The following is a 19,794-nucleotide window of genomic DNA, read 5'->3' on the forward strand; positions in this document are numbered from 1 at the left end:
CATCTTTTTTTGTGGACATATTCTTTCACTCTTGGATACCTACCTTGGAGTACTAGGTCATAGAATATTGTTGTATGTTTAACTTTATTAGAAACTGACAGTTCTCCAAAGTGGTTGTACTATTTTATATCCCTCCCTGTGAGAGACCCATTGCTCTGAATCTTCATCGTTTGGTGGTGTCAGTCTTCAGTTTCAGTGATTTTGGTGGATGTGTAGTGGTACCTTGTGCCTCTTTAATTTGCATTTCCCTGATGACTGACGAGGTTGAACATTACTTTTTATATGCATATTGACCATTTGTACATATTTTGTGAAATGTCCTCAAATGTTTTGCTCATTTTTATTGGGTTGTCTTTATTGCTGATTTGTAGGATTTCTTTATATATTCTGTGTATAAGCCCTGTGGTCAGATATGTTGTCCTGAGTGTTTTTACCTAGTCTGTGGCCTGCCTTTCCATTTTTTCTTAATGAGTAGTTTCTGGAGTCATGAAAGTACTTTGAGAGCTTTTGTTTCTGTGTTATATCAGTTGATACTGACCAGAGTAGAAATTAAAAACAATTTTTAAGTGTATTACTAAACCTATTCATGTATACTTTTATGAAAAATATATTTCCAAAAAAATTAGTAGGAAAAGTGTATTATTTTAAATTTTGCAAATTACATAATATTGGGCTTGATATCTAAAAATTTCATATCTGCTTCTGCACTCAATGCATTGTATCTATTATTTGTTTGGTTTTGGTTTGGTTTGGTTTATATGAAGAAAATATGGCTTCACACAATAGGGAAAGAGGGAGAATATGTTAATATTTTAAATATTTAATAGATTTTCAAACAAATGTGGGCATTGTTCTTTGATTCCACATCAAAATGCAACAAATAGTTTCTTTTTGTTAAAGATTTTATTCATTTATGAGGGAAAGAAAGAGTTCAAGCAGAGAGGGGCAGGGGGACAGTCTCCATGCTGAGCAGGGAGTCCAATGTGGCACTCTATCCCAGTACACTGAGATCATGACCTGAGCTGAAGTCAGACCCCTACCAGACTGAGTCACCCAGGTGCCCCAACAAATAGTTTCTAAAAGTTAGCTACCTTGTAGAATCTGAAACTATATAATCAACTTTTGCTAACTCTGTTACATTAAATCTATTTGTCTTGCACTTTGGCTCTTTTAACACTGAATGATTTTTAACATCATGTATTGATCCTTTAGAAAACGTTGGGTAACGGTGTTATATGTGTCTTCCAAATGTCGACAGAGCTCACTTTATAATACCAAAAATTCATACTTGTTAATATCACCACTGATTTCATCAAAAATGTCTTTTAAGTGATCGGAAGCTGTGAGGCTCTAAGTGACAACTACAAGTTTTCCAAAATTCTAATCTTTACTTGAAAGGTCAGACGTTATGGCAACAAACATTGTCAGTTCTTTAAAGTGACAGGCTTTTGGGGCACCTGGGTGGCCTCAGTTAGCAGTGAAGCGTCTGCCTTTAGCTCAGGTCATGATCCCAGGGTCCAAGGATTGAGCCCCACACTGGGCTCTCTGCTCAATGGGGAGCCTGCTTCTCCCTCTCTCCCTGGTGCTCCCCCTGTTGTGCTCTCTCTGCCAAATAAATAAAATCTTTTCTTAAAAAAATTAAATAAAGTGATATGCTTTTGACAAAGGTACCGTGTGATACATATATCAAATGATCTATATATCTCTCACATCATGATTTTTTAATAGCAAATGATTTACCATTTCATTAAACATAAATCATATGGACATTCCATAAATTAACCAGATTCCTCTTAGAAACTTAGGTATTTTGCAAATTTTTTTATCCAAAAAAAAAAAAAAAAAAGTTCAGTGAACCTCTTAGTACTGAGATAAATTCTTGTGCTAAAACAATAATACATAAATTCTTATGCCTGCTTTCCCTTACAGAGAAATGCTCCTTTTAGACCAAGGAGCAAATATCTTCCCAGATAGTCTCCTCAACTAGCTTCATAGTCTCAGTCCAGCCCTATTATAACAAGTTGGAACTAAAAACTTCCCAGGTAGATGGAATGGATGACAAAGTAAGCTTCAGAAATCTAGGCTGGACTATTTAGAATGGGCTTATGAGTCTAATTTCATTCAGAATTCCACAGCCATTAGATTTTTCTCCATGGAAAACTAAGTTATTTTGGATTATGCACAGGACTGTTCCAGCCAACAAGAAAGATCCACAGTAGCAAAATTTCCGAAATTCTCCACCATGAGACTTCTTCATTGTTGTGAAGATCAGGCAGGGTTCACATATAGAACTCTGAACTCTGGTAAGAAGACTGCCTAGCAATCAGTCTGATAATCTAATATTACAAGATATATGATGCTAAGGATATGATTCTTCTCATTCTTAGTATTATTTTAGGTTTTTCTCAGGAACTGTACTCTATGCAGTCTTTCAAATATATAGCGTATTTCCAGTAGGTTATGATAAAGTCAACTCTCCTAATCTTGAAGCTCCTAATCATGAGTAGAAATAATTACTGAAGCAAGTTATCCCCTCTGTGTATTCATTCTGAACAATACTACGTGATGGCACCAATATTTTCCCCTGTTGATCTTGGGGAAACAGACTATAATTTTTCATGGCAGCTTGTTAATGCTCTTTATTTTTATTGTATTTTTTAAGATTTTATTTATTTGACAAAGAGAGAGGGAACACAAGCGAGGGAGTGGAAGAGGGAGAAGCAGACTTCCCATTGAGCAGGGAGCCTCACGCAGGGCTCGATCCCAGGACTCTGGGATCAAAACCTGAGCCGAAGGCAGATGCTTAACGATTGAGGCACCCAGGCACCTCGTGGTAATGCTTTTTAATTCGAAAGTTCATTTGTATTATAGTTCAAAGCCTTCTCCCTATTAGTCACCTCTGTAGCAGAGTAATTACATTATAACATAATTTTCTTTCAACAGAGGCACAAAAATTTATTCTTCTTACATGCTAAAAACAATTCTTAAACGTTTTCCACTTCCATTGATGTTGAAGTAGCAGAACAATCCTATGACCTCACACGAGGCTGGGCATAGTTTGTGTTCCCATCAGCCAAGGAGGAAAGATCTAATACCCAGGGCATCAAACAGTACTCAGGAGGGCATTGCCTTTGTGAAGCCAAATAAGCCCCAAATCCCCTCTGGCCAATCCTAAAAATTAGCTTCAAAAACATCAAACCAGGGACGCCTGGTGGATCCGTCAGTTAAGCATCTGCCTTGGGCTCAAGTCATGATCCCAAGGTCCTAGGATCATGAAGATTTTTTTTTTTTTAAAGATTTTATTTATTAATTTGACAGAGAGAAATCACAAGTAGACGGAGAGGCAGCCAGAGAGAGAGAGGGAAGCAGGCTCCCCGCTGAGCAGAGAGCCCGATGCGGGACTCGATCCCAGGACCCTGAGATCATGACCTGAGCCGAAGGCAGCGGCCCAACCCACTGAGCCACCCAGGCGCCCCGAGGTCCTAGGATTGAGGCCCAAATCGGGCTCCCTGCTCCGTGGGGAGTCTGCTTCTTCCTATCCCTCTGCCTGCTGCCTCCCCTGCTTGTGCTCTTTCTCTGTCAGATAAATAAATAAATAAAATCTAAAAAAAAAAAAAAAAAGATCAAATCAGGGGATCCTGGCTGGTTCAGTTGGTAGGAGGGCATATGACTCTTGATCTCTGGGTTGTTTGAGGTTCACGTTGGGTGTAGAGATTTCTTAAAAATAAAATCTTAAAAAATATATTTTAAAAAAATCAAACAGATTCCAGGTAGCTCGATTACATGACTGAGCCTAATCCATCACTAAAAGAACACAATAAAATACAGTAACCAACAATGGAAAAATTACAATGTCTAGAGTGAAAAATTATCAGGCATATGGGGTGCCTGGTGGCTTTGGCTCAGGTCATGGTCCCGGGGTCCTGGGATCAAGTCCCATGTCAGGCTCCCCGCGTAGCTAGAAGCCTGCTTCTCCCTCTCCTTCCTGCTTGTGCTCCCTCTCTTTTGGTATCTCTGTCGCTATGTCTGTCTCTCTCACCCAAATAAATAAAATCTTAAAAAAAAAATGATCAGGCATGTAAAGAAGTAGAAAATTATGACCCTCAACCAGAAAAAAATAGGAATTGAAGGAGAAATAAAAGCAGTAATGGAACTAGTAAATAAATATGTTAACAGAACTATTTGTCTGTATGTACAGTATAGTAGAGGAAAACATAACCACAATAAGAAAAAAATGGGAGATAAAGTTTTAAAACAGCCAATAGCCAATGCCTAGCGCAGTGCTTGGCACACAATAGATCCTCAACTTATTTGTCCAATACGTATTTCTGTTGAATCATTCAAAGCAGTTTTCCATGGGAACCCATGGGAGAACTTTCTCTCAAGCATGAATATTAAGAAAAGATTACTTCTAGTTCATTTTTATCCTACAAATACCGTGGATGTTGTGATGGGTTGTGTTTCTTTCTTTGCGTTTGCTGTGAGAATGCTTAAAATCAGTCTGTTACCTTCATCTCAACAAGTCATTTTAGTGCCATTCTGTACCCAGTGTTATTCTCTTGACCTTATTTTCCTGACTTTCAAATTCTCTGTGTGATGATTTGACCCTTCCTGCATCATTAGTATTTTTCTCAACTTCTTCCAATCCTTCCTGGAAAAAGTGAGCCATAAACATATGGAAAAAAAAATTAGCCACTACAATGAGATACCATGCACCCTCTGGGAGGCCTATAATCAAAATTATGGAAAATATGAATGTCGTCAAGGATGTGGAGAGATTGGAGCTCTCCTACATTGCTGGTGAGAATGTAAAAGGGCACAGCTGCTATGGAAAGCTGAGGTGCAGTTTCCCAACAAGTTGGTTACCATACAACCCATTCCACTCCTAGTTATATACACAAAGGAATTAAAAGCAAGTGTTCACGGGTGCCTGGGGGGCTCAGTCTGTTAAGCGTCTGATTCTTGATTCCAGCTCAGTTCATGATCTCAGTGTCATGAGATCGAACCCTGTGCTGGGCTCCATGCTGGAGCCTGCTTAGATTTTCTCTCCCTCTCTCTCTGCTCCTCTCCACCCCACAACTCGAGTGCACGTGCACTCTGTCTCTCCAATAGGAAAAAAAAAGTGTTCAAACAAAAATTTGTACCTGAATGCTTATAGCAATACTGTTCACTATGGCCAAAAGTAGAAACCACCCAAGTGTCCATCAGCTGATGACTAGATAAACAAAATGTGGTATGTCATACAATGAAATATTACTCAGCCACAAAAAGGAATGAAGTTTTGATAGATGCTGCAACATGGATGAGCCTGGGAGACAAGATGCTGGACACCTGGGTAGCTTAGTTGGTGAAGTATCTGCTTTCTGCTCAGGTCATGATCTTGGGGTCCTGGAATCAAGCCCCATGATGGGCTCCCTGCTCAGAGGGGAGCCTATTTCTCCCTCTCCCTCGGCCCCTCTCCCTGCTTGTGTGTGCACTCTCTCTCTCAAATAAATATTTTTTAAAAAGAGAAAAGAAAATGTAATGCCAACTGAAAAAACCCAGATAGAAAGGCCACATATTATCTGAATCCATTTATCTGAAATGTCCAGAAGAGACAAACCCATAGAGACAGAAGAGACTAGTGATTGGCAAGGTGGGGCAGGGGTTGCAGGATTGCTTAATGGGTATTGGGTTTCCTTTTAAGGTGAGAGAAATGTCCCTGAATTTGATAGTGGTGATGGTTGCTTAACATTGTGACTACTGAATGCCACCAAACTGTATACTTTTAAGTGGTTAGAATGGTCAATTTTATCTTAAATGACTTTTGACACACAGAGACAGCATTAAGTTCCTAGGTACTTGCCGTTCCTCTCTTATAAGGTGGTATGGCTCTGAGGACTGAGGGACTGAGGCTGTCCTGGGTGGTTTGCTGCTAGGACACTCCTCCTCCAAGCCAGCCCTCCTCTGCTCACTCACCTCCCTTCACCTTCACCCCCAAGTCCCCCTCTCTGCCCCCTTCAAGTCTGAACTGCCCTTTAGACCAAGCCTAAGCCTCCAGAAGTCTGATTATTCCAAACACCAATCTCTGTTCTTCTTTCTCCCTTCCTTCCTTTCCTCCCTCCCTTCCTTTTAAAAATCTTATTTATTTATTTGACCAAGAGAAATACAGTGAGAGAGGCAACAGAAGAAGGGAGAGTGGGAAGGGGAGAAGCAGGCTTCCAGCTGAGCAGGGAGCCTGACGCAGGGCTCGACCCCAAGATTCCCAAGACCCTGAGGTCTTGACCTGAGCCAAATGCAGACGCTTAACAACTGAGCCACCCAGGGACCGACCTTCCCTCCTTCCTTCCTTCCTTTCTCTCTCCCTGCCTTCTCTCTTTCTTTCTTTCTTTCTTTCTTTCTTTCTTTCTTTCTTTCTTTCTTTCTTTCTTTCTTTCTTTCTCTTTTCCTTTTTCTTTCCTTCCTTCCTTTCTTCCCTTCCTTCCCTCCTCCCTTTCTTTTTTCTCTTTCTTTTCCTTCCTCCCTCTCTCCTTCCCTCCCTCTTCCTTCCTTTTCTTTTTTTAAAGATGTATCTATTTATTTGAGGGGCGCCTGGGTGGCTCAGGGGGTTAAAGCCTCTGCCTGCAGCTCAGGTCATGATCCCAGGGTCCTGGGATCGAGCCCCGCATCGGGCTCTCTGCTCCATAGGGAGCCTGCTTCCCCCTCTCTCTGCCTGCCTCTCTGCCTACTTGTGATCTCTGCCTGTCAAATAAATAAATAAAATCTTAAAAAAAAAAAAAAAAGATGTATCTATTTATTTGAGACAGAAAGCACGCAGGCACATGCAGGAGTGGGAGGGAAGGGCAGAAGAGGAGAAACTCAAGCAGACTCTCCCTGCTTCACGGGCCTGCGGACTCTCACCACCCATGAGATCAGGCGGGACCTGAGCCAAAACCTAGAGCCACTTTGCTTAACGTACTGAGCCACCTAGATGCCCTGCTTTTCCTTGTTTCTTAAAGTAACCATTAAGCTCTCAACTCTATGCATCCTTATCTTTTTCACTAATTGTTTTCACATCTTCGTTACTGTTGTCATTTTGGCTACTACAGGTGAGACCATTGGTTCTAGTTTTTGTGGATCTTCCAAGAGCCAGAGAATCCCTGCACACAGAGGAATGAGACATTGATGATATGATTCCTGCCCTAAAGAAGCTTCTAAAATTAGTTAAGGAGGGCGCCTGGGTGGCTCAGTGGGTTAGGCCGCTGCCTTCAGCTCGGGTCATGATCTCAGGGTCCTGGGATCGAGGCCCGCATCGGGCTCTCTGCTCAGCAGGGAGCCTGCTTCCTCCTCTCTCTCTGCCTGCCTCTCTGCCTGCTTGTGATTTCTCTCTGTCAAATAAATAAATAAAATCTTTAAAAAAAAAAAAAAATTAGTTAAGGAAACAGAACACATATACATTAATAGGGAAATGTCAGTGCAAATAAATGCTTTGGGAGCTCAGAAGCAATTGGGGACTTTAGCCAGGGAAGTCATTCCTCTAATCAATTCATTCACCTGCTATGTGCCAGGCACTGTGTTGAGTTATGGAAGATGATTTTTGATATCTGTATAGAGTGATACTTGAACAGGCTTCCAAGAGTGGATAGGAACTGCGTAGCTAGAAAAAAAAGTAAGAATTCTGTCCTGAGCAAAAAGAAGAATGTGCAGAAATACAAGATGGGAAAAATACAAAGTGTGAAAATAGACCTGCTTAGCTTATGCAGAAGATTTGTGTGACATCAAAAAAGATCTGCATATATTGGTGTGAAAAGATGTTCTAGATAAGCTAAGTGGAAAAATGGAAATTGTAGTGAAGTATTCTTTTTTTTTTTTTTTAAAGATTTTATTTATTTATTTGACAGAGAGAGACCACAAGTAGGCAGAGAGGCAGGCAGAGAGAGAGAGAGGAGGAAACAGGCTCCCTGCTGAGCAGAGAGCCCTATGCGGGACTCGATCCCAGGACCCTGAGATCATGACCTGAGCCGAAGGCAGCGGCTTAACCCACTGAGCCACCCAGGCGCCCCTGTAGTGAAGTATTCTTAACATAATTTCGTTTGTCGCAAATATATGTTAGTGTATGTGACTAAAAAAAGAAGAAATATACACGAAACTAGGAGCAATCACTGGGGGTTAAAATGGCAAAAGGCACTCATTATGAAGTTCCATAGTTTAAAAATTTTCCCCAGCTTGCATGTATTACATGCACGATGAGAAGGGGACAAAAGGGCAATGAAAAGAAAATAATAAATATTTTAAATAAATAAGCTACAGAGTTTGGACCTAATTTGGTAAGCAACAATGAGCCACATGTATACACTGAATTTGGGGAAGCTTTAGGGGCTTTTGAGAATGCTTTGTAAATATCTCAATAGTCCTTCCTAGCCCTTTGCAAATCTCTCCTGAAATAGCATCTTCTCCAAGCTTCCCCAGTGGTCAGCTAGGTCTCCTGCAGCCCCTGAGCACCCCCACCCCTACCCCCCTGCTCCCCACTCCCATGCAGAGGAATACTCTTCTTTTTACTGGGTGGTTCAACAACCATTCATAACAGAGGTAATGACAACGGACTTTACTCACATATTTACTTACTTACTTATTACTATTTTTAAAGATTTTATTTCTTTCTTTATTGAGAGACCCTTGAGAGAGCATGACCAGAGCAGAAATCAAGAGTCTGATGCTTAACAACGCTTAACCCAGACACCCAAGAAATCCATTTTCTTCTCATTCTTTAAATAGCTTCGCAGTAGAACCTTAGCAGAACAAGGAGGAAGGATGGCAGGGAAGAGAATGATGGAGAAAGGAGGTTTCTCTTCAAATGGACCTTCCTACTTCAGTAGATCCTCCCTCCCACAGGAGCAGTCTGGGAGGCTGATAGGCTGTGGCTCACTTTAATTCAAATCTGTAAAACCAGATTGGCTCATTTAGCTGAGTCAGCCAAGTAGAGAGGTTGAGAACGGGACTGTGGGTTCCAAACCAGAACCCCCAGCCCCTAAAATGCTTGTCCCTAGGGAGACAGAGTAGTTTTCCCCACTGTGAAAATAACTGTGCACACAATTTTAATAGTAATCATTCTAAAAATATATACACTATTTTTTAAAAGATCTTATTTATTTATTTATTTGACAGAGCACAAGCAGGCGAGTAGCAAGTGGAGCGAGAGGGAGAAGGAGGCTCCCCACTGAGCAAGGAGCCTGATGCAGGGGCCTGATCCTAGGCCTCTGGGATCATGACTGGAGCTGAAGGCAGTCACCTAACCTAATGAGCCACCCAGGCACCCCTATATACTACTTTAAAATGTTGATCTATCATGAATATCTTTCCATGCCAACAATATTCATCTGCAGTACTAGTTCTCAAAGTGGAATCTGGGGACTCTAGGAGTCCCAAAACATTTTCAGGGGGTTCATGAGTTCCAAACTCTTTTTATTTAAATTCTAAAACATCCTTTGCCTTTTTCATTCTCCTGTCACAAGTTTAGAGTAGTTTCCTAGCGGCTACATAATACATGATACTGCAACAGTATAAATGCAGGAGCAGATATGAAAATCCCATCAAAGCCTTCTATTAATTTTGACATTAAAGAGAATAGCACAAATGTAAAATAATGCCATTTTTCTTTTTTGGGGAATATGTACTTATTTTTCATAAAATGTCATTCATGTTCCAATACAATAGAATCTATTATTTTTAAGTGAAACAATGAATACATATTTTTTAATTTCTCTTTTTAAAAAAGATTTTATTTATTTAAGAGAGAGAGCAGGCATGCACAGGGGTGGAAGGAGGGGTAGAGGAGGAAGAGTAGGGAGAAGGAAAGAATCTCACACAGAGCCGGACTCAGTGCTGAGCGAGGAGCCCGATGTGGGGCTTGATCTTACCAACCTGAGTTCATGACCTGAGCTGACACAAAGACTGGGAGACTTTAGAGACTGAGCCACCCAGGTGCCGCGCGTTAAATTTCTGTTTTAACATACAGAGTTTTGATAGACATAATATACATAAAAGTACGTCTCTGGTGTCCTCAGTACTTTTCAAGAATGTAAAGGGGTCCTGAGATTCAAAGTGGGAGAATCTTGGTTTTAATAGCTGATTTAGTTCATTGTACTGGAGTATCATAATTCATTAGTAAGGAATGCCAAAGAATAAGATCCTTAAAGTTAAATTTGTGTACACTCTTAATTATTTCTTTAAGATAATTTCCAGGGATGATTTTTAACATGCAGATTTATTTACTTATTTTACAAAAATGGACTAATATCATTAATGTAATCCACCCCCTCAGCCAATCAACACTTTCCATTCTTTCTGTTTTCTTCCAAGCCACAAAGGGGAATGTAAGGCATTTAAGACTACTAGTTTAAGACTTTAGCACTAGGTCACCATTTCCAAGGGGAAAGTCCCTTGTGGATCCTCCAGCCCAATGCGCCGCAACTTAATCACCCTGAAATCTTTTTAAAATGCCAAGTTCCCAGGGCTGTGGGAAAGATCTGAGCATCTTTCTCGAACACCTTCCTCTACGTGTTTATTGCCAGTGGAATCAATTCATTTTTCTGAAGTACAGGCTGAAATGAGTGCTGCGTCATACATGCTCCTGGAGCTCTCTTCTGAGGACTGGGGAAGGTAGGTGCGCTGCAGCCATTTGTGTAGCCGTGTGTCCGTCCTCTCCGAGGACCAGTGGCCTCCTTGAACAGCACCCACGGCACCTCCTCTCTTCTATTTCCAGTACCAAGCACAGTGTCAGGCACTCACTGAGGCCGCAGCAAATTTAGTGAACTGCTGAACGAAGGCTCTACCCTAGCAGATCCTTTTTCAGTAGGTCTGAGATAGAGCCCAGAAACGTGCACTTTTAATAAATCCTGCCTCCGACATCAGATAACAGGAGTTCAAGGGTAACGGGCTCCACCCGTGAATCCTGCTCCACCACTAGGTGCCTGGGTCTTGAATCCCCATAACCGGACAGATACAGTCTGTAGGGGTTGCCGTGGGAAGTAGCCGAGCTAATGCACGTCCCGTTCTCGGCTCGGGGAAGAACACACGCTAAGGCGCAGAGAATGGGCCTCACGGAAGGTAAGCCGCAGCCCCAGGTAGGCGACAAAGAAACCTGAGATGGGGGCAGGGAAGAGGGCGGAGGCAAGACGCGCGTGGGTCCCCGGCAAGACACCCACCGGGTGTTTCTGAGGGGCGGGGTATCTCTCAGTGCAGCGCTGTTGGGCGTGACCGGAGGGCGGGGCGGGGCCTTCGTGCGCGAGCGGGGCCGGGCCGCAGCTGGGGGTGGGGCCTTCGTGCGGGCCGCGCCGGGACCGGGCTGGGGGCGGGGATGGGGGCGGGGCGGGCACGCAGGCAGGGAGGGGCGGGCCCAGGGCGTGCGCTGACAGGAGCGCCCCGGGAGTGAGAGACGCCTCCTGGCGGGAGCTGGCGGCAGCGGGGAACCGAAGGCGGGCGGAGGGACCTCGGGGAACTGGGGGGAGGGCGGCGGCGGGCCTGTCTCTTTAAGGTGCCCGAGGCTCGCGGGCGCTGCGCTGAGGGACGGCGCGGGGGCGCGGCCTGCCTCCCTCGCCCAGCCCCGCGGCTCGCCCAGGGCTCGGCGGACCTGCGGGGGAACAAGGGCCAGGCAGTCTCGCGGCGCCGCGGCGCACGGTGAGCGGGAGCAGGCGGGGCAGGGTCTGCGGCCGGGGAGGGTCCGGACCGAGAGCGCCGGCCTCTGGAGGCCGAGGCCGCGGCGGGCTGTCGGGGCCGGGAGAAGCGGAGCAGCTCCCGCGCGGCCTGGGCCCCGCCTACGCGCCGGACAAAGTGGGGGTGCCGCCCGGTGGGTGCTGGGCGCGGGCCCGCAGGCCGGCGGCACCTCCAAGGCCCCCTCCCCTGCCTTGCTGCTCGGCGGCGCGTCGGTGAGTTGGGGGTGAAGAGCCGCTTTGGCCTCTGCCTCCTCACCGGCAGCCAGGGGCTCGGTGCAGCGGCACAAAGGCTGCTGTCAGTGCCGTCCCCCTTGGGGACCACACACAGGTCGCCCGAGCCCGAGAAGCGGGTCCCGACGTAGGAAAACAGTTCCGGTGCGGTACCGTTCCTCACTCCGTAGAAGAAAAAAGGGAGGCCCTTTAAATAATTCTGTTACCTGCTTCGTACTTGCCATTATTTACTTGAATACTTTTTCCAGTGAGATTTTGGGAGTAGTATGAAGACAACCATAAAAGATTAAAAAAAAAAAAAATCCCATTTTTAGTGAGCGTAGGATGAAAACTACTTCTCGATAAAAATCACTTTTTGAAATACCTTCTTTGGCCTCCACGAATATGCACCAGAAATCATACGACTTAGTATTAAATACATTCATTAGTTAATGCTGTTAAATCAATTAGAAAATTGGGCTACTAACGGTCTTTGGGAATACTTTGTGGGCCTCAGTATCAATCACCAGGGCTTTCTCTTTCTAAATTGAGTCATACTGGGTACAAAGCCCTTTATTCTTTCCACCTTCTTATTGTTTTGCTTTATTGTGCTTTATAATACTTAGGATAAACGTTTATAGTAATCATAAAAGGCCTATAAACTCACCTTTTATATATCCAACATCAGTAGTCATTTATTTTACTTGATTCTATCTTGGGGAGGGTTTGTTTTAATGCCAAGAAGTTGTATCTTTTTAAAAAGCTTAATAACCATGTTGGTTGTTTAACTACTATCAGGATTTTTTCAGGTCTTTTTCCTTCTTTTTTTCAAAGTGTACTATCTTATTAATAACGTTGAAGAATCTGTGGTACCTATGGTGTAGAATTCAAAGAATATCTTCACATTTTAATAAATTACTCGAGTTCTTAATGCAATTAATAATTTACTATCCCCTTTGTTATTTGCTGGGTTATTTAAGGAATGACTGCCAACTGCTTTCTCTGAGCTGCTTCATTCTGGTTAATTATGTTAAGAGATAAAATGAAATAGTCATAAATAATCATTAGAATAATTTGTGTTTTAAAAATTTGTTGAATGTTTTAAATTATGATACAGTATTAATAGTTTTAAATATGAGTTTAAAGTTGCAAAATGGGCCTAAAACTAAAGGTGAGGAGTAGTGGTGCAGTATTAAAACTAGTTATTTGCCTCAGTAACCTGGTGGTTTTTTATACATATTATATATATATACATATTATATGTATATATATATATATATGTGTGTGTGTATATATATATATATTTGGAGTTGGCTGGCAAGACCTTACCATACAAAAATTGTAGTTTGTTTTGAATGTTTCATCATTCATTGAGAATGTCCTTTAAATGATCACTCAGAAGTCTTTTAACACAAACAATGAGTCTTGGTTTGTTTTGCTTTTCATTTCTGTATCTGTTCTTAACCTAGCCCTTGCCTTTGAATTAAAGCTTTTTTTCTTCTTGTTTGTTTGTTTAGCTTCCTGGGAGTTGATCATCCCTGAAGAAACATGAAGACACACTGTGGTGTTATGCTTACTCTAGCCATCCTGGTGTTCCTGACATGGGTCCCTGTGTCACTGAGTTGTAACAAAGCACTCTGTGCTAGTGATGTGAGCAAATGCCTCATTCAGGTAGGATTAAGTATACTTTTTATTAATATTAAAATGTAGAAGAGATAAAGAGTGCATATATACATATATAGTGTGTGTGTATGTGTGCACGCGCACAGACATACAGTGTAAGGCCCAAGTGTTCAGTCGGCTTCTGAGGTACTGAATCATGACACACTGGTCTGAGTTTTTACCTCCATAGTTTTCTTGCATATTCCCAAGGTCAGATTCAAGAAGTTTGGTGCTGAAAATAATATCCAGCTTCATAAATATGCCATTACAAAGTGATGAGCGCTCCATTCGGATAAAGGGTTTCCTTGTATTATCTAGTTTATATACCAAAGAAGCTCAATTAATGTATTTAGGGAAAAATTTAGCTAATCAAATAATAATCGTTCGCTTATATAAAGTAATAGTGTCTATTCTGTGCAACAGGTTATCCCAAATGTAGCAACTTAATGCCATAAACATTTATGTCATGCAGTGTCTGGGGGTTGGGAGTCTAGGAGCAGTTGAAATGGGTGGTTCCAGCGCATGGTCTTTCACAAGGTTGCAGGTACATTGTTGGCTGCAATTGTGGAGAACCTGCTTTCAAAATACTTGACAGTATCTCTCTTTCAGTCATCTGGATGAGCCTCGTGATGTAGATACCACTCTTATTTTTCTGGAGAAAAAAGTGAGGTTAAGTAATTTTGTTAGGTTCCAATAGCTAGTAAGTGACTGTAGAACAGTCTTTAACTCCATTAAAGGAGCCTGTGGCCTTCCCACTAACCATACTGGTTATTACTCCATAAAGTTGTGTTAATTAGTGGTGAACTTCACATCTTATATAGCCATTCTCTTTTTTCTCATCCTGTAAGACCATCAGCAGTCTTGTGCCTTTGTGTGTTGTCTGTATTTATTAGCCTCCCTTTTAATTTTTGGCTGTTGGCTAAGAAATCTGGTAACCACACATATTAGAATTCTGTGTAAGGTATGAGTCAGCTCTAATTCCCACATGGAGCAGTTTTATGTATGTACTACGATAATGATTTTTATAGATTTGAGGCATTTTGTATTTATTTGGAACATTTTGGTCCTTCTCATTAATAGTTGAGATCCTAGGAAGCCTGGTCTTTATCTGAGTGTAGTTTGTCATTATCTCATACTCTCTTTACCCTTGACTTTGCCTATCACACCAAAACATTGAAATAGACAAGTATGTTGGTTGGTTTGTTTTTATTTTTTTCACCGTGGACATTTTTTAGGCATAAATAGAAGGGAGGAGTATAATGAAGGGCAATCCCAGCAGTCATTAACTCAGGCCTACCTATGTTTCACCTCTGTTCCTCTACACTGCCCACCCCAGCTATGTCTTAATTTTAGGCAAATTCTTGATACTGTTTTATCATAATTCTAATATCTACATCTTTTTTTTTAAAAGATTTTATTTATTTATATGACAGGCAGAGATCACAAGTAGGCAGAGAGGCAGGGAGAGAGAGAGGAGGAAGCAGGTTCCCCGCTGAGCAGAGAGCCCGATGTGGGGCTCGATCCCAGGACCCTGAGATCATGACCTGAGCCGAAGGCAGAGGATTTAACCACTGAGCCACCCAGGCGCCCCTAATATCTACATCTTAAAGATAAGAACTCTAAAACACAGCCGTTCGCAATTTAAGGGGTGCCTGGCTGTTTCCATTGGAAGACCGTGAGACACTTGATCTCGGGGTTGTGAGTTTGAGTCCCACACTGGGGCTTTTTAGTAGCGATTACTAAAAAAACAAACAAAAAAACCCCACAAAAAACAAATAATCTTAAAAAGAATTTTCAGTAATCTTAAATATCCTCTAATTTTATACCTGGAAATCTTGTTATGGCAAGTCTGCTTAGGCTCATGCTGGCAAAAAATTCTGTAGTCAGTACATGAAGTCTAGCTTTGTCCTCTGGGCTGATGGGGAAGCTGTGCCACTTCCCATGTTGCTTCAGTGTAGCTTCATTATTATTAAAAAAAAAAAAAAAGTATCAAAATAATTGCTACGTTCATGTTCAGGTAGAATTTCACTTAAATCCCACATTATTTTTGACTCCAAATCTATAATTTCTATTAGTTCAAGTAATTAAAAAATTGGATTTTATTAAAATAATTTGCTTGGTAAAGGAGTATTTTAAAAGATAGCTTTTGGTTAATATTGGTGAATACCCTCAAAGGTTTTCAGTTTGTTTCTTTTGCTTTTAAATTTAAAAATACGTAGGAGCACCTTGGTGGCTCAGTTGGTTAAACGTCTGCCTTCAGCTTAGGTCATGATCTCAGGGTTCTGGGATTATGCCCTGCATCCCATTCCCCACTCAGTGGGGAGTCTGCTTGTCCCTCTGCCCCTCCCCACCGACTTGTGTGCACTCCAACTCAAGTAAATAAATAGAATCTTTTATAATATTAGTTAGTTAATTTTAAAAATATGTAATATACAGTAGTTCAAAAAGTAAAGACTATTTTGAGTGTAAAAACTGGAAAATTGAGTGACCTTTACCTGTTAAATGGTGACTTTACTGAATTCATTGGAAAGAAGCTAGGACTTGTTTTCTTTACCATTAATTCAGTGATGCTAACATTTTTTAAGGTTCCTTTTGTTCCTTCAGAACCAGGAATCATCAAATATTTTTCTGGAGTGGTAGAGACAATACTTCTGGTGCATAGTGGCAGAGTATTTGAAGCTAAAATTATTGTGGGTTCAAGAATTGGGGATTTTCTTATTCATTTAGTCATAAACACTTACTGGACATTGAAGTAAAATATGATCAGTTCCATCATTTGACTGATTTTGTGGTCTCCAAAACTCCAGCAGATTATTTCACATTCAGACCTTTATTTTCCTTGAATTCCTTTTACTATGGCTATGTAATCATCCCAAAAATCAGTGGCTGAAACCAAAGTTGATTTTGCCCATGAATTTGCACTATGTAGGGCCTGGTAAGTAACCCATCTCTGCTCCACACAGCACTAGGGCAACCTGAAAGCGGAGGCCTGGAGTTATCTGAAGCAGCACCATTCCCTAGAACTTTCTATAATGATAGAAACAGTCTACATCTGCCCTGTCCAGTGCAGTAGAAACTAGTCCCATAAGGCTATTGAGCACTTGAAATATGACTTGTGTGATTGAAAAATAGGTTTTTAAATTTAATTTGGTTTTAATTAATTGAAATGTAAATAGTTACATGTGACTAGTGGGTATTGTACTGGATCTCACAAATCTGATGGCTCACTGATAAGTCTAACACCTGGGCTAGAAAGATTCCTCAGCTCTCTCATTCTGTCCGTCTCTCTCTCACTCACTAACTTTCTCAGTCATCTCTCTAGATGACCCCTCTGGTGTCCTGGTTTAAGACTAGCTAGATGACATACATACTGGCTCAGAGCTCCCAAGATTCATGAAAGCGCTAGAGGAATATGTATTGCCTTTTATGGTCTCACCTTAGAGGTTAAATACTACTTGCACCATAGTCATAGGTCCACCTGGATTTAGGTAGAGGGAACATAGGCCTACTTCTGATGGAGGAGCATAAAAAGAGCGTGTGGCATAAAATGACATGGACATTTTTGGAAAATACATACACATTTAGTGTAAAATAGATTGGCTGGGTAGGTGATCTCAAAGTTTCCTTCTAGTTTTATGTAGTTGTAAAGAAAGAAACCAACTATTATATGTTAAATATTCTCCTTTTTAAAAATTAGAGTAAGAAAGGCATTTCTCTTTTTTTAATTGAAGTATAATTGACATACAATGTTACATTAGTTTCAAGTTCAACAGCATGTTGATTTGACAATTCTAAACATTACTCAGTGCTCACTATGATTAAGTGTAGTTACCGTGTATTATTTTTGTATGTATACATACATATATACATAAATACATACACAAATATACATACATACATAAGTATGTATGTATAAGTGTAGTTACCAGTATTATTTTTTAAAAGATTTTATTTTATTTATTTGAGAGAGAGAGAGAGAGCATGCGCGCACACAAGAAGAGAGGAGGGGCAGAGGGAACGGGAGAAGCAGACTCCCCACTGAGCAAGGAGTTTGACTCAGGGCTCCATCTCAGGACCCCGGGATCATGACTTGAGCCAAAGGCAGATGCTTAACCAACTGAGCCACCTAGGCACTCCTGTTATTACAGTATTATTGACTATATTCCCTACACAGTATTTTCCATCTCTGTGGCTTACTTATTTTATACCTGGAAGTTTATAAATATACCTCTTAATCTCCATTATGTATTTTCCCCATCCCTCCTCCCCCACAGCCATTAGTTCATTTTCTATATTTAAGAATGTTTGTCTTATTTTTAATATTCCACATATAAGTGAAATTGTATGGTATTTGTCTTCTTTGTTTGACTCTTTTCATATAGCATAATACCTTCTAGGTCTGTCCATGTTATCATAAATGGCAAGATGTCATTCTTTTTTATGGCCGAGTAATACTCCTTCGCACGCGCGCGTGTGTGTGTATGTGTGTATGTTTGTTTTTGTGTATGTGCATGTGTGCATGTATACACTATTCTTTATCCATTCATCTATTTTGGACACTTGGGTTGCTTCTGTATCTTGGCTATTATAAGTAATGCTGCAAGAAACATAGCATGTATCTTTTCAAATTAGTGTATTCCTATTCTTTGGGTATTTGGATTATATGGTATCATATGTATTTCTATTTTTAATTTTTTGAGTTACCTCCATACTGTTTCCTACGGTGGTTGCACTAACTTACATTCCCACCAGTGCATGATGGTTCCTTTTTTTCCACATCCTTGCCAACACTTCTTATTCCTTGTCTTTTTGATGTTAGCCTTTCAGACTGGTATGAAGGGATACCTCACTGTGGTTTTGATTTGTAGTTTCCTGATTAGTCATGTCGAACATCATCTCATGTGTCTGTTGGCCATCTGTATGTCTTCTTTGGAAAAATGTCTTTTCGGGTCCTCTGCCCATTTTTAATTTGATTATTTGTCTTTTTGGTGTTGAGTTGTATAAGTTCTTTATGTTTTGGATACTAACCCTTTATCAGATATATTATTTGGAAATATCTTTTCCCATTCACTAAGTTCCTTATTTTTTTTTTTTGATGTTTTCTTGCACTGTACAAAAACTTTTTATTTTGGTGTAGTCCCACTAGTTTGCTTTTGTTTCCCTTGCCTCAGGAGAAATATCTAGAAAACTATTGCTAAGACCAATGTCCAAGATGTTATTGCCTGTTTATGAGTTTATGGCTTCAGGTGTAATTTTTAGACCTTTCATCCTTTTGAGTTTATTTTTATGTAGGGTATAAGAAAGTGGTCCAATTTCATTCACATGTAGCTGTCCAGTTTTTCCAACACTGTATCCAAGGAACTGTCTTTTCCCCATTGCATATTCTTGCTTTCTTTGTCATGGACTAATTGACCATATAGATGTGGGTTTCTTTCTGGGCTCTCTTCTCTTTCATTGATGCATGTGTCTGTTTTTGTGCCAATACAGTATTGTTTTGATTGCTACAGCTTTGTAATATAACATTAAGTCTGGAATTGTGGTGCCTGCCAGCTTTGCTTTCTCAAGATTGCTTTGGCTATTCAGGATCTTTTGTAGTTCTATACAGATTTTAGTATTATTTGTTCTAGTTCTGTGAAAAATGCCATGGATATTTTGATAGGGGTTGTTTTAAATATAAAATTACTTTGGGCAGTATAGACATTTTAACAATATTTGTTCCATGAGCATGGCATGTCTTTCCCTTTCTTTGTATTATCTTCAATTTCTTTCATTAGTGTATTATAGTTTTAAGAGTATAGGTTCCTCACCTGCTTGGGTTAAATTTATTCTTAGCTATCATTTTCTGCAACTGTAAGTGGGGTTATTTTCTTACTTTCTGCTACTTTATTATTGGTGTACAGAAATGCAGTAGATTTCTGTTTATTAATTTTGCCTCCTGCAACTTTATAGAATTCATTTATCAGTTCTAGAAGTTTTTTGGTGAAGTCTTTAGGGTTTCTTATATATAGTATCATGCCATCTGCAAAGGGTGTGTTTTACTTCTTCTTTACCAATTTGGATGCCTTTATTTATTTTTCTTGTCTGAATCCTGAAGGTAGGACTTCCAGTATCATGTTGAACAAAAGTAATGAGTGGACCTCCTTGTTTTGTTCCTGATCTTAGAGGAAAAGCTTTCAACTTTTCATTATTGAGTATGATGTTAGCTGTGGGATTTTTCATATGTGGCTCCTTTTACATTGGAGCATGTTCTCTC

At 40.8% G+C, this 19,794-nt stretch overlaps 1 protein-coding gene and 1 long non-coding RNA gene across 5 annotated transcripts in view; both read left to right on the forward strand.

Annotated features, from left to right (window-relative positions):
• The first annotated feature begins 2,293 nt into the window (after positions 1-2,293).
• On the forward strand, positions 2,294-3,621 carry LOC131811483 (uncharacterized). The gene is made up of 2 exons (XR_009345955.1): positions 2,294-3,261; positions 3,480-3,621. It is a non-coding gene; the product is annotated as an uncharacterized LOC131811483 (long non-coding RNA).
• A 7,152-nt stretch (positions 3,622-10,773) lies between these two features.
• The window catches only part of TWSG1 (twisted gastrulation BMP signaling modulator 1), a 65,953-nt gene continuing 56,932 nt past the window's right edge, over positions 10,774-19,794 (forward strand). The window contains exons 1-2 of one of the 4 annotated variants that reach the window (XM_059138858.1): positions 10,774-11,064; positions 13,397-13,550. In XM_059138858.1, coding sequence (XP_058994841.1) covers positions 13,428-13,550 — 123 coding nt within the window. In that variant the 5' untranslated portion in view covers positions 10,774-11,064; positions 13,397-13,427. Of the gene's footprint in view, positions 11,065-11,448; positions 11,635-11,692; positions 11,883-13,396; positions 13,551-19,794 lie in introns of those variants that run through there. The other 3 variants (XM_059138856.1, XM_059138860.1, XM_059138859.1) reach the window with 3 other exon arrangements.

Source organism: Mustela lutreola, chromosome 11, assembly GCF_030435805.1.
Source record: "Mustela lutreola isolate mMusLut2 chromosome 11, mMusLut2.pri, whole genome shotgun sequence".
Classification (NCBI taxonomy): domain Eukaryota; kingdom Metazoa; phylum Chordata; class Mammalia; order Carnivora; family Mustelidae; genus Mustela; species Mustela lutreola.